The following is a 14,654-nucleotide window of genomic DNA, read 5'->3' as shown; positions in this document are numbered from 1 at the left end:
GAATGCTAGGAATGATTAAGAAGGAGATCAAGAACAGATCGGAGGAGGTTATCATGCTGATGTACTGGGCCATGGTACGCCCCCACCTGGAATACTGCATCCAGCACTGGTCACTGTACATGAAGAAGAACACAGTACTACTAGAAAGGGTCCAGAGAAGAGTGACTGAAATGGTTAAGGGGCTGAAGGAGTTGCTATACAGTGAGAGATTAGAGAAACTGGGCCTCTTCTCCCTTGAAAAGAGGAGACTGAGAAGGAACATGATTGAAACATTCAAGATAATGAAGAGAATAGACTTAGGGCTCCTTTTACTAAGGTGTGCTAGTGTTTTTAGCGCACATAGGATATTACCACATGCTACACCACGCGCTACTTGGCTAGAACTAATGCCAACTCAATGCTGGCATTAAGGACTAGCATGCGCGGCAAATCAGCGCGCTATTCTGCACATTAATGCCCTAATGCACCTTAGTAAAAGGAGCCCTTAACTCCTTTTACTAAGATAAACACAGGTTGTTTACCCTCTCCAAGGCAGAGAGAATGAGAGTGCACTCTCTAAAGTTAAAAGGGGTAGATTCCGTACAAACAGAAGGAAATTCTTCTTCTTCCAAAGAGTGGTAGAAAACTGGAATGCTCTTACAGAGGCTGTTATAGGGAAAACACCCTCCAGGAATTCAAGACAAAGCTAGACAAGTTCCTGATAAACCGGAACATACACAGATAAGGCTAGTTTCAGTTAGGGCACTGGTCTTTGACCTAAGGGCTGCCGTGGGAGTGGACTGCTGGGCACGATGGACCACTGGTCTGACCCAGCAGCATCAATTCTTATGTTCTTACAATAAACAATAAATTGGAAGAGATGCTTCAGAGTAGCTTATCAAAACTGAATCATACAGCCTCCTATAACACAGTTAATCCAGGTCCTGAATTTATAATGTAAGCCTTTAATCAAGTGATCTCTCCCTATTGACTTTCTGTTATTAGTAGTCACCATCAATTTGTAAATGCAGAGTGCTTACAAATTTCAAAAATTTCAACTTCAAACATGATGTAAGGCAACCAGTTTTCTGCAAAGACTCCAAAGCTAGTAAAATGTAACGTCCAACACTCATCAACCAAGCATTTCAGTTGACACAACCTGCTTCAGTAAATATTGAATCACCTACACCAACATCTAACAAGAATAAAATTACCTCAAACAATCAAAACTCACTCTATTACAACTAGCTCAAAACAATTCTTAGTTCAAGAAGATTCAGGGCTTGTGGAGAAACTACAACTCTTGCTCATTAATAGTGCACACTTCCATGAAATCATGTGATGATATACTGTACTGTATATAACTAGGATGGAAGAATATGTGAGATAACTTAATCATATACTGTATATAATGACTCCACCAAATATACAGGAGTTAGTGCCTAAAATGGTATTCAATTCTGATGAATCAGAGAAACTTATACAAATCTCTGTAACACTGAATGATGTAATGGGTCAATTTGACAAATTAAACAGTAAATAAATCACCTGGACCAGATGGTATACATCCCAGTGTGCTGCTAGAATTGAAAAATGAACTTGCAGAGCTTTTGTTAATATTATGTTATTTTTCTTTAAAATTCAGCATAGTACCAGAAGACAAGAGGGTGGCCAATGTAATGCCAATTTTTAAAAAGGGTTCTAGAGGTGATATGGGAAATTATAGATGAGTCCGATGTTGGTGCTGGGCAAAATAGTAGAGATTATTATAAAGAAAAAAATGACAGAAAATTTGTGTGGGGTGTAAAGCAGATATGATAAGGGATCCAGGATACCCTCACAGAGCAAAGAAAGTATCAGCAACAGTGTAAAAATTAATACTGCAGATGAAAAGAATATAAAAAAGGGAGATTCAGAGTCACATTTTCCATGCATACCCCTGAGGAACCCCACTATTTACCCTATGTACCAAGGGGGAGGGCGGGGGGCAGTCTGCCCCAGGTGCAGCCTTAGGGAGGGTGCACAGCTGGCTAGGTCTGGAAAATTCCTGGGCTGCAACGGGGATGGCACTCAGCGACTGAGTGCTGTCGCAGAGGTGGGAGGCGCTGATGCCGCTGAGAGCCGTCGCTGGGGCGGACCGCCCCCCTAGGTACACCACCGGCGTGGCCTCATCTGAGTTTAACTCCAGAGGTTCATAAATTTTTGGATGACCCCATTACACAGAAAGAGATTGAGGACTCTCTCAAGCATATGCAACCTCAGTTGAGTTCTAATGTAAGTTTTCAGCTTTGTTGACTCCTCAGATTCTTACATTATTTAAAGCCATAATAAGCCACCCATCCAGTCTCTCTACTTTGGGCCTATTTTTTAAAACATTTTTATAAAGGATTATGCAGAAGGGTTGTCGTACAAGTTTTGCCTCTTTGCAGATGATATCAAAATCTGCAATACAGTAGATACGTGAAACTTAAAGAATGGTCTGAAATTTGGCAGCTAAAATTTAATGCTAAGAAATACAAGGTCATGCATTTGGGCTGCAAAAAACTGAGGGAATGGTACAGTTAGGGGGTAAAGAACTTATGTGCACCACAAAAGAGTGGGACTTGGGTGTGATTGTATGCGATGATCTTAAGGTGGCCAAACAGGTTAAAAAGGTGATGGAGAAAGCTAGAAGGATAATAGGGTGCATAGGGAGAGGTATGGCCTGTAGGAAAAAGGAGGTATTGATGCCCCTGTATAAGACTTTGGTGAGACCTCATTTAGAATATTGAGCACAATTCTGGAGGCCGCACCTTCAAAAAGATATACAAAAGATGGAGTCAGTCCAGAGGAAGGCTACTAAAATGGTATGTGGTCTTCATCATAAGGTATATAGGGACAGACTTTAAAGATCTCAAGCTTTCTTTGGAGGAAAAGTGGGAGAGGGGAGATATGATACAGATATTTAAATATCTACATAATGTAAATGCACATGAGTCAAGTCTCTTTCATTTGAAAGGAAATTTTGCAGTGAGTTCCCCTTACATCATTACTTTATTTTTCATCATCCTCTAATTTGTCCTTTTGTTTTTTTATCTGATTTTGAATATTTTGCCCTTCAGTTTATTTTATTTAACCAATTCTCTTCACATCTAGTTCTACGGGCTAACGGCCTTAATGGCCTTAATGGCAGTAAACATTCTTCTCACCTTCACAGTGGAATGGTGAGTTTACTAAAGTGATGGGAAGATTGGAGTTTGCCCGCAGAGTTGAGAGCGATGCTCTGGATTGGAGGGGTTTGGCCTGTGGGAGCATCCTGTGTGCTGCAGGGGTGTAGCCTTACTGTGTTGTACATGAAGTATAACTTCAGGCTCCTTTTATAGGATTCAGCCAGATACTTGTGACCTGGATTGCCTAGTGTTCAAAGCAGGATACTGGGCTAGATGAACCATTGGTCTTACTGACTATGGCTGTTCTTCTGAGAGCCAAGTATAGGATAATCAAGCCATTATGACATCATTGATGAGGTTGGCTCTTAGGCATTGGTTGAATGAGGCATTATGGCATCACAATCTTATCTTTGGAACATTGTTACTCTTTGTGTTTCTGCCTAGTACTTGGGACCTGGGTTGGCCACTGTTGGAAACAGGATACTAGACTTGATAGACCTTCAGTCTATGCCAGCATGGGTGTTCTTATGTTCTATATTGTAGCATTTTTACTAAATGAGGTAAGCGCTAATATGTGCTTACCAAATGCTAAAAAAAAAACCATAGTAAGTTGTTTTTTAGAACTGATATCATTTTTTGGGGAGCAGAGTGTGGCACAGCTATGCTAATCTATTAGTGCTTACTAATTAGCTCAGGATTCGCTTGTGAGTGTGTGAGCACAAAAGAGGTGCTGGAAAGGCTCATAATCTAATGGCCTTGCTTTAGTGGGTAAATTAGCTCATAGCCATTATCAGAAAAATAGAAAAATCTGCCTTTTCCTGGTAGCCTTAAAAGTGGCCTCAGCTCACCAGAAGGACCTGCATTAGGGCTACTGCAGGTTTCTTTTTTTTGCGCTGCATAGTAAAATGGCCCATAGTTTCTTAATGTAATCTGATATTCTATTAAAAAAACATACATATGAGCATTTCTGCAAGTCTTTCAAGGTACCCTGTTATGAAATTATGATCTTAATGTCATTACAGTTATTATCCACAAAATACCTATAACTTCTTGGTCTCTGTTTTTGCGGTGGAGGAAATTAACAATAACTCAGAGCTCTTACCCAACATCACACTTGGGCTCCATGTTGAGGAGTCTTTAATGTATACAAAGAAAATTATTGAATCTACCTTGAATATTTTGTCAGGACAACATACAGTAGTAAATTTCAAGTGCTATTCATCTCGCACAGTGGCTGCCATCATTGAAGGCTTTATGGATGAGGAATCATATGGATTCTACAATATGTTCCAGATATATCACTACCCACAGGTCAGAGAGATTCTTAATCTTTCTTTACATTATACCCTTTACCCATATAATCCATCCCTATACACTATCACTCCTCCACAAAATGAATTCATCTATATCAATCTGCAAAAATGTTACTTCCTTTGCAGTTGCAGGAAGAATATTTGAACCTCCTGTTCCCAAAACATTCCAATCAATTCTGAATAGTAAGAGGTCTGAGCTAAAAAAGTGGTCCAACTGGAATTGAGTTTGAGATTTATGGAGGGAAGTATAATATTCCAAGTTAGGGAGGAGCCTTGTCCTTTTCTTCCCATAGGTGGTCCTACAAGGAATGTGTAGAACATTCTCAAGTGGAATATCCCACCAGGTGCTCACTGGAGTCTCTATGAGCTATGGAAGGGGGAAAGAGAAAAATTAGCAAAGGAATTGCCAGTCTGGTCCATAGTTGTCCCTTTTTGTTATATAAGAGAGAGAAATAGACTTTTTCACATGCTAAGTGAACTAAACAGAGACATGTAATTCTGACTCACAACTGATCCTTTAAGGCACATTGTGTGCCACAGAAACCTTTATCTGCCAGTCTTCTAAGAAAGATATTATGATCTACAGTGTTGAAGGCTGCTCAGAACTCCTGCAACACTAATATCAAGGTAGATTCCCTGTCATGGTTTCTGTGCAGGTCATCAAGAAGGGACACAAGAACTGTCTCTATTCCCTACTCAGGTCTGAAGCCAGATTGATATGGTCTAGCCAATTACTTTGAGTTAGCCAGTCATTGAGTTGAATGCAGACAGTCTATTCTATAAGTTTTGCCAGGAAAGGAATGTTGGAGAGTGGTTGGTAGTTTTGAAGCATGTCCTCATCAATAATAATAATAATAATAATAACAGTTTATATACTGCAGGACCTTGAAGTTCTATGCGGTTTACAAAGATTAAAACAAGTTACAAATAGAATGAACTTAACAGGGTGGAAGCTAGTGATGAACTTAACAGGGTGGAAGCTAGTGATAACAGCTCAAGGGAGCTCTTTTTCAGTAAGAGGGGAATAGAAGGGAAGGGAATATGCCACCTTTTTTGTAGCTTTGGCATTCAAAGTGGTGGCCACTGGTGGATTGAGTGACTTTTCCAGGGTTACAAGGAGCAGCACTGGGATTTGATCCATCCCACAGCTCTTTCCTTGTAATGTTGGTAGCTGTCGTTCCACAAACAAGGAGTTAACATTTTTACTGGCCCCTTCAATGATGGTTATACTTGCTTACTGTACTATCTTTGTTGAACAACGCTCAAGTGGATAAATGCGTTCCAGCTGGCTGTGCATATTTCTTTTCCATACCTTTCTTGATAATTTCTAAATTTATATTTGTTTTGACTGCTCCCCTCTTTGTCTGTATTCTTCCTGAGGCTCCAAAGGAAGACCAATACCATGTAATGCTGTCTTGATTCACTTGCAAAGTAATAGTGTTATTAAATCACTTTTTGGGATGGTTTTCATCTCTGTGAATTCAAGGACACTCCTGAGAGAGTGTTAAATACATTTATGTACCACCCTCTTAGGAGTGTCCCTGGATTTGTGGGGGAGGGTGGGAGGAAGAGAGTTGGCCTAACGTGAGGCTGTCTATATGTAAATGACTAAATCATTTACATGTAATACCAGGTACAGTATATATCCCTTTTATAAAATGACCCTCATTGAAAGCAATTTTATGAAGAAGAGCTTAACAGGAGCCCAGACACAAAAACCTCCTGCAAACTATGGCCTATTTAATCCTATGACCTGTGTAATATAAACTGTTTTTTCAGAGTTTCAAAAAAGGGTAATGCATTCATTATTTTATATTTTCATGACAGGTTAGCTTCAACTCACAGAACCTAGATATGAGTAACCCTGTTCAGTATCCTTATTTTTACCGGACTGTCCCCAGTGAGTTGCATCTCTGTGTTGGGATAGGCAAGCTACTGAAGTATTTTGGCTGGAAATGGGTCAATATATTTTCAACTGATGAAGAAAGCAGTGTGAGAGCTGTCCAGATCCTGAAAGAAAGGATTAGACAAAATGGTGGCTGCATCGCATCCCATGAAATATTCCCTCACAACTGGGGATTCACAAAATCACAATTAGATAAAATTATTAAAGCAATTAAAGAATCATCAACTGTGAACATTTTCTACCTTAATAAAAACTTTGCATTTTCATTAACGTATGTACTGTTTCTTCAACGTCTGGTGAAAAGTAGCCATGTTTTTATCACCATAGCTGAAGTAGAAATAGCTAAAAAAATTGAAAAATACTTTAAAATGAGCAACAAGTTCTTTATATTCAAGCCATACAGGAAAGTTATGCCAAATTTTTTAAAATTTATCCGTGAGATGAAACCTGTCTGGCTGGCATGTGATGACAATGCTAAATATTGGTGGAGGGACCTGTGTGACAGAAGATGCCCAAAGAACATCAGAAGAGACTGCAACTCTTCGGATAAGAACTTTCCCTTCACTCACTGTCTCAGCAAATACTTTGGGAGCAGTTACAGTGTGTACAATGCCATGTATGCTGTGGCACATGCACTACATGACATGATCATGTCTGGCTCAGGAAATGGCACCACGTGGACTAGAGAAAATAGGGAAATTTTGTACTCTGTGCCATGGAAGGTAAGTTTAGTATTTGTTACAGGAATTCTTCATTCAAAAGAAAAAGAGTGGTATCCTTTGGCACAGAGTGAGAGTAGTAGTAAGGGTGACCCTTTATCCTTAAACACCCTCTTCCCCCCATGATTTTGATAAATACTTGCAACAATCAACAATCAAACACAAATATTCAAAACAATTGAAATGACCAGGAAAAGTTTGTATTCAGTGCTTAAATCATTTTAATCCCCATGTTGGGAAGGGGGCTTGATTTGTAGCATACACAAGATGGCCACATGACCTGAGAGCCCCTGCACACCTGAGAAAACCATGGAATGTATCCCCCTCAAACAAGCAAATCTTGGTGCTAATTGGCATTAATTAAAATGTTCATGTATAAATTTAGATGTGGAATCTGTGCTTATGTTTTTTACAAATGAGTCCAAAAAGTGGGCATGGAAAGGTGAGATTTATGGGTAGATCAGGGGAATTCCTTGAAGTGTCACATATAGTTAAAGAATAAGATGTAGTTACCAATTCTAAGAATAGAAAATAGAGTCTCAAAGGTAAGAATATAAGAATTGCCGCTGCTAGGTCAGACCAGTCTCTATTTGTGGTTTCTGTTGACCCAGACATAAACTCTATGATCACCTCTTCCCCCCCACTGACCAGCCTTGTCCTTACCCATGCACCGGTGCTGAAAGTACCTGATACTGGTTCTCTGATGGACTGCTGCAGGGCCTTGAGCATCTGTGCATGCTCAAGGCCTTCCTGGCTCTCACCCTCTCTGAGATTCTCATAAGATCTAGGCCATGAGCTTCTGTGCACTGTCAGCACCGGCGCAAGGGTAAGGACAACGCCGGTCAGTGGGGAGGAGGAGGAGGCAATCATGGTTGCCAAGGGAGGGAGCAGCACCGGTGGCCTTGGGGGAGCAACAAAGCCAGTTCCTGGGGTGGGATGTGGGCTCGCAAATCGAGTCAATGCTTGGTTTGGAATTTACAGTTTTTCTCGAGTGTTTTTGTTCATCTTGCAAAACTCTCGCAAACCTCGTTACTCGCAAACCGAGGTTTAACTCTATTTTCTATTTTCTTTTTCTCTTTAAATATTTTCTTATTTGCACTGATCTATTATTAGCTGGAGGATCCCAAAATCAGGAACAGAATTCTGAGCAGGATTATGTCAAAGTTCTTCAGACAGTCACTTATCCCTTACTAGGTTATATGGCACTTTGCAGACGAGAAAAACTTACTGAAGTCAGAAAACAATAGTACATATCTGAAATGTTGCATTCAGCAATAGGAAGTTCAGACCGCTTTCAATTTTTTACGCAGTCATTAACTTTCACAGCATGAGCTACCTCAGAGTTTACCAACACAGACAGCGTTTCGCAGTACAGTCTTTCAATCCGCTGCTTCAGGGTTTAATCATACTGGAATGGTTTTCTAAACAGAACATAACATAACAATCTTCAGCCCTTTTCTAATATGTTCACCTTACATTGTTATAAACTGTGCATACCTTTCGTAATTCAAACTTCAAGCTTTTCCCGTATACAACAAAAATGGTGGCGGTGTCTTTTATCCTTACTAAGGCCTCCTTTTATGAAACTGCAATATCAGTTTCTAGCACAGGGAGCCACGCTGAATGGCCTACGCTGCTCCCGACACTCATTGATTTCCTATGAGTGTTGGGAGCAGTGCGAGCCATTCAGCGCAGCTCCCTGCACTAGAAACTGCTATCACAGTTTCATAAAAGAGGGGTTAAGTGTAATGACATCAGACCCAACGGGCTCATATGTATCCATTTAGTAATGAACTTAAACCGGAAGTTCATGGAGGGAAATCGCATCTGTATAAAGCAGACTCTATTCTTCCATATTAATTAATTATTTTTCAGAAGAAATGTTGCCACTCCATATTACTGTTAAGTCCGTAAGGAGTCAGGGGATTCAGTTTATATATCCACCTCTGCTCCTTCTGCACCAAGGATCTTTTAAATTCCCCACCTCTCCTCCCCTTAGGTACTTTTTCTAAAACTAATACTTTCAATTAGATAAATTTGTGTTTTTTCTCCGCACAGTGTCTTACTAATGGTACTCCCATTACTTGTCTTTTAATGTTGCTTTTATGTTCTGTAAGTCTGATATTAAGCTTATGAGATGTTTGTCCTATATATATAAGGTTACATGGGCATTTGATTACATAAATTACCCCCTCTGATCTATAATTGGTTGAGTGCACAAGTTCATAGCTTTTTTGATCTCTAGGATTCTGGAAAATAGTACATTCCATTACTATACATATTTGGCAGCCTCCACATGTCTTATGACTGTATAAAAAATTGAAATTGGTCTGAACTTCCTATTGCTGAAAGCAACATTTCAGATAAGTATTATTGCTTTCTGACTTCAGTAAGTTTTTCTCATCTGCAAAGTGCCATACAACTTATTAAGGGATAAGTGACTATTTGAAGAACTTTGACATAATCCTGCCCAGAAGTCTATTCCTGATTTTGGTATCCTCCTGATAATACTAGATCAGTGCTAATAAGAAAATATTTAAAGAGAAAAAGAAAAAGAAAATACTAAATAGTAAATAAATAAGGAAACGGAGGATGGTGGTTTTGGCCAATGATTAAAATCAAGAGCGATTAAAATGCTGGATATTAACATCAGATGATATACATGTATACACTCTAATTCTGAGGCCTTTTTCCATTTTAAGAGTGAAGATATAAAATATAAGGTATTTTTGAAAATAAAATTGGGGTTTAAGTTACTTCATTTAATGGATTAGATCATTAGAAGGAACATTAACCAAGTTGTATTGTTGATTCCATTGTGTGTGAATTGAAGTATTTTGCTTTGTGCAATATCATATCAATGGTCATTACCTTAAAGCAGTCAAAATTATGTCCTGTGGCTTGACAGTGCTGGACTAATGGTGCCCCTAATTTACTCATTGAAACAGCTGATCTATGTTCTGTAAACCTAACTTGTAAGGACCGTGTGGTTTTTCCCTACATAAATCCTATTGCACAAAAATATCAAGATATATATAGCATTATTACATTTACATGTGGTTGATTGCTCCACTGTTATGGAGGCCCATTGATACTAACTGTAACATCACAGGGCTTAATAGTTCCTTTAGATTCCTACTCCAAGAGAAAGACACCTGGAGCCATGTGTCTCTAAACACTGGGTGTATTTGCAACTCATCCTGGAACAGGAAAAAGTTTTCAGTCACCTCTGCAATAATTATATTCTGTAAATGTTCAGTCAAATCCATCATCAATCTGGTGTATGTAGTTCAAGCTCCTAGCTAAATAGTGGCAGCACCCCCTTGCCTGCTCTTTTGATAACTACTTGCTGGTCTCTGCTTAATAACCTTAGTGAGGTACGCTCATCAATGATCAGATTATCCCTGAATCCCCATGCAGACAGCTTCTCAAAATGTTCTCTAATATCCCTAATCACAAGCATCTCAAAAACCTGTACCATCAGGTCCAGTGGTCCTGGTGGAGACTTAATGGGAACCCATGAGCTAACACTAGCAGTCTCTTTATTTCAAAAGAATATCTTTAATTGTAAAGAATAAATAAATTGCTCTAGATCTATTTGAAATTGAAAATCATCAAATCCAATAGCAGCTACAAATGACAGTCTTCGAGATAGTAAATACCTTTCTGCCTCAGTAAAAAGGCGTGTTGACAGATTAATTACCATTGATTCATGAACTGTCATCTGAGACCTTGTTTGAGGTCTCAAGCGACCTCCTCCTTGAGGGTATGGTCTTCGGCATCTAGGTTGATGTCCCTACTATCTGTTCAGGTGTTGGTTGTCAAAAAAATATTCTCTAGAATCACTATTTGTAGAGAAACTGCTTGAAGATGTTCCAGAGAATCCTACTTGTCTCGTTGCTCCTCCTGTATTCTTTGATGTCTTATAAATCCAGGAGTATACATGGTTAGTAGCGTAATCCTTTTCATCCCTAGAACATTTTTTAAATTTCAAATGTCCTCTCTAAAGCTTTGGAGCCTTTCTTTCAACTTGATGTGTGTCGCTTGATGTAATGTGTGTCGAACACTGTACTTGATAAGAAATCCTTTAATTTATTCAGATCATTATCCAAATGTTCTTTTTCCTTATTTAGAATATGCATGTTCTCAATGATTAACCACATCAAAGCTAGAGAACATTTATTTATTCCATCTTGCAACAAACTATTCATCATCTTGAAAGATCTGAGGCCCCTTAAAAATTCATAAGCCTCTTAGTATGCACTCTAATTTATAGTACTAAATGAGGGTGGCACTATTCATTTTCAATTTAATTATTGATTTAAACAGAGTCTGTAATGTGTCCCAGTCAGCAATGTGTCCCAGTGGTAGGATTGAAAATCAGTCAGTGTGCTTAAAAGATCATTCATCATTTCAGCTGAAAAGCTGAGGCTAGTCTTCCAGGAACTACTGGCCATTTTTTTTCAATAGTTTACAACATACACTACACAAGAACCAGGCATAAAACTGAACGATCACAAATCCCAAGATCAGTATCAAAGGTAGAGTTCAAAAATTATTGATTCTTCTTTCTCTATATACCCAACAGTTAACTTCATATTAATTCATGATTGAACCTACAGTGAATATGATATAAAATATTTGATCCTCTTCTTTCTTTAGTATTTTTGAAATATAGACCATAGAAATCTGTGAGGCACTGTTCTCACATTCCAACCACTGGAGCTAAATTCAAAGCCATCTTCAGCCCATTTACACAATCTATAGAGTAAAACAACCCAATTCTGAGGTTCAAAAATCAAGACTTAGATGTTTATGCAAGAAAAAAATATCTATCTGCCATTTGGTGCCACTTTCAAGCAATTTTTGTGTTTTAAAGATGAGTGTCATGATGTGGTCTTTACTCATACACTATTGTTTCAATTAATCCTTATGTCTTCAATGAGATCTATATGAAGTTGGGATAAAGTGTATTTCTTTTATTTGTGCCTTCCCTTTCCTCACTCACTGGCTACTTACATTATTTACTGGATTTTTATATACTGCACTTCTACAATGGAATCAGAGATATTTATATAGCTGCTATAAAATCATTTTTCTAAGTCAGGAAGTTGGTCCATACTTTAAGGTCATGGGCTGTGGGAGGAGATGAAAAGTGCTTTACCTCCAGAAATGGCTTTAAAATTAGTTCTTATAGTTATAAAGAAATGTTTATGCAAACTTGAAATTACCTATTTAACCTATACCCCTCACTCATTAGCTCCATCATTATCTGAGGAACCTCCAGTTTAAGAATGGTCTAGGGGAAGAGATGTACATGGATGAAAATGGAGACCTCGCTATTGGATATGATATTTTGAATTTTATCATTCTTCCTAATACGACATTGAAATATGAAGTTGTTGGACATTATAACCCCAACGCTCCCCCAGGGCAGGATTTCACCATTGATGAGAAGGCCATCATCTGGGACAGTTCTTTCACTCAGGTTAGATTTAAGTGATCAGAGATGCTGATCTAAACAGGAATCATGAAATGGTCAAAAGAATGGTATATTTTGGCTTTATGGACAAAAAAGTAGTGTGCTGATCTTAGATGTGCACATATAGCAATTAGTCAATTAGGCAATCTCAATTATTAGGGTTAATTGACACTAATTAGCTGTTACAGGTATGTCTGCCTACTTACTTGGAACAAACTTCCAGCTCATTTAAAACAGAAAGGGTTAGGGGGCTTGATATACTGTTGTTTTTTTTCTTTCTGGTTACAATCAAACTAGTCTGTTTACAAAGGTGTGGTAGCCAATTTAACATGTGATAAACGCAAACATGTGCTAATACAACCATAGGATATAATGGACGTGTTAGCATGCATTAGTGTTTAGTGTGCGCTAATTTTTAGCGTGTGCTAAAATGGCTACCGCACTTTAGTAAAAGTACCCCAAAGTGTTTGATCAAACAACTTTCTTAGAGTCATGAGGAGGTGCTGTGAGAATTGAACTCACAACTTCAAGCTACTGAGGCAGCTGCTTGAACCATTTGACAGAAGGTGTTCTTTTTCAGGAAGCAAGTGGGATGTGAGAAGGGCATGATGCAGTTTGTTTTTGTTTATTTGGAGGTTTGTTTTTTCTATTTTGAAATCTGTTGGCTCTTCTGCCTTTTTTTAATTGTTTTCATTGTACAGTTTTTGCTTTTTAATGTGATAAATTAGGAATGTTCAATTATTGATTACTATAAACTGTCCTTGCATTAGTGATCTCTAAATATTATTATATAACTCAATTAGTCTTTATAAATGTGTCTCCATGAAAGCAGTCGCAGCTGATCTGAGGCTGTTCATATCTGTCCATGAGTTGATAAGAATCAACACTTTTGAGGTATTTTTACAGATGCCTTCCTAGGCATGAAATATGCTGTTATATATGATGACAATTTAAAAATAAATAAAAGAAGCATTCCATTTCAGAAACAACCATCCATTATTGAATGACGTTACAGAACATGCTTTCTCAATCCTCAGATACCTCCCCAGTTCAGATGCAGTCTAAGTTGCCACCCTGGTTATAGGAAATTAACCAGGGAAGGAGAGCCAATCTGCTGCTATGACTGTATTCCGTGTGCAGAAGGAGAGATCTCCAACCAAACTGGTGGGTGATATCATGGAAAACATAGCATATAATTAAGTATAGGCTATCTATTATGATCCCTGCTCTTGAAATTAGGGAGGGAAGTTGCTCTCCAAAAAGTCTAATTGATTGCTCCACAGGTTAGGTGGAACATTTTTTTCTTTACAGAATGGAGAAAATACTATGGGAAAATTATGTCCTACCTGTTAATTTTCTTTCCTTTAGTCACAGCAGATGAATCCAGAAACTAGTGTGATAACAGCCATCAACCAGCAGGTGGAGATAAAGCATAATGAGTTGTTCTCAGGGTATATTTTGGATGCTCAGCCTCCTGGCCAACCAGTAAAAGTTTTCTTAAAGCAGCTGAAACAACGCAAAGAAAAGGAATGAAACCTTTGAGACATAAAGAACAAATGTAACATCTGTCCGCAAATGTGCTATCCAAATCCCTGAGGCTCTCAAACTGAGAATGCAATTCCAGCCCACAAGGCATGTTCAAACCATACCTGCGAGTGCCAAACCCCACAACAGGATGGGGCTCTGGATTCATCTGCTGTAACTAAAGGAAAAAAAATGAACAAATAGCAGATGAATCCAGAGACTAGTGAGATATACCAAAGTAATCCAAACATAGGGAGGGAAAGAACCCAGGGAACGTGCAAGCCCACGTTCCCCCAATCCTGCCTTGCAGCACCTGGCCAAGGAGATATGAAACTCCAGAGAGTATGTATCCCATACTCATGTAGAGGTTAACCCCCTCCATAGCTCCTGTCAGTAGGAGCAATTATCGCCAGAGAGCACCATGCTGCGGAAATCACTGCCCCGTGCTGCTCCCTGGAACATAAGAGGGCAAGCAGCCTCCTACCGTGACTACAATGCCCCAGAAAACCCCCTATGGAATAACCCCATTATGTAAGGGGCCCGTCTTTAGATGACAGCCAAACCCCCGCATGGCGGCAGGGC

The 14,654-nt window shown here is 38.9% G+C and overlaps 1 protein-coding gene across 1 annotated transcript in view; it reads left to right on the top strand.

Moving 5' to 3' along the window:
- Window positions 1–3,135: 3,135 nt before the first annotated feature.
- Window positions 3,136–14,654, top strand: part of LOC117346211 (vomeronasal type-2 receptor 26-like) — a 30,310-nt gene continuing 18,791 nt past the window's right edge. The window contains exons 1-5 of the mRNA XM_033915613.1: window positions 3,136–3,182; window positions 4,151–4,439; window positions 6,269–7,069; window positions 12,327–12,554; window positions 13,586–13,712. Of these exons, the coding sequence (XP_033771504.1) occupies window positions 3,136–3,182; window positions 4,151–4,439; window positions 6,269–7,069; window positions 12,327–12,554; window positions 13,586–13,712 (1,492 nt within the window). The remainder of the gene's footprint in view (window positions 3,183–4,150; window positions 4,440–6,268; window positions 7,070–12,326; window positions 12,555–13,585; window positions 13,713–14,654) is intronic.

This window comes from Geotrypetes seraphini, chromosome 12, assembly GCF_902459505.1.
Source record: "Geotrypetes seraphini chromosome 12, aGeoSer1.1, whole genome shotgun sequence".
Taxonomy (NCBI): Eukaryota; Metazoa; Chordata; class Amphibia; order Gymnophiona; family Dermophiidae; genus Geotrypetes; species Geotrypetes seraphini.
This window is presented reverse-complemented; position numbering and strand designations above follow the sequence as displayed.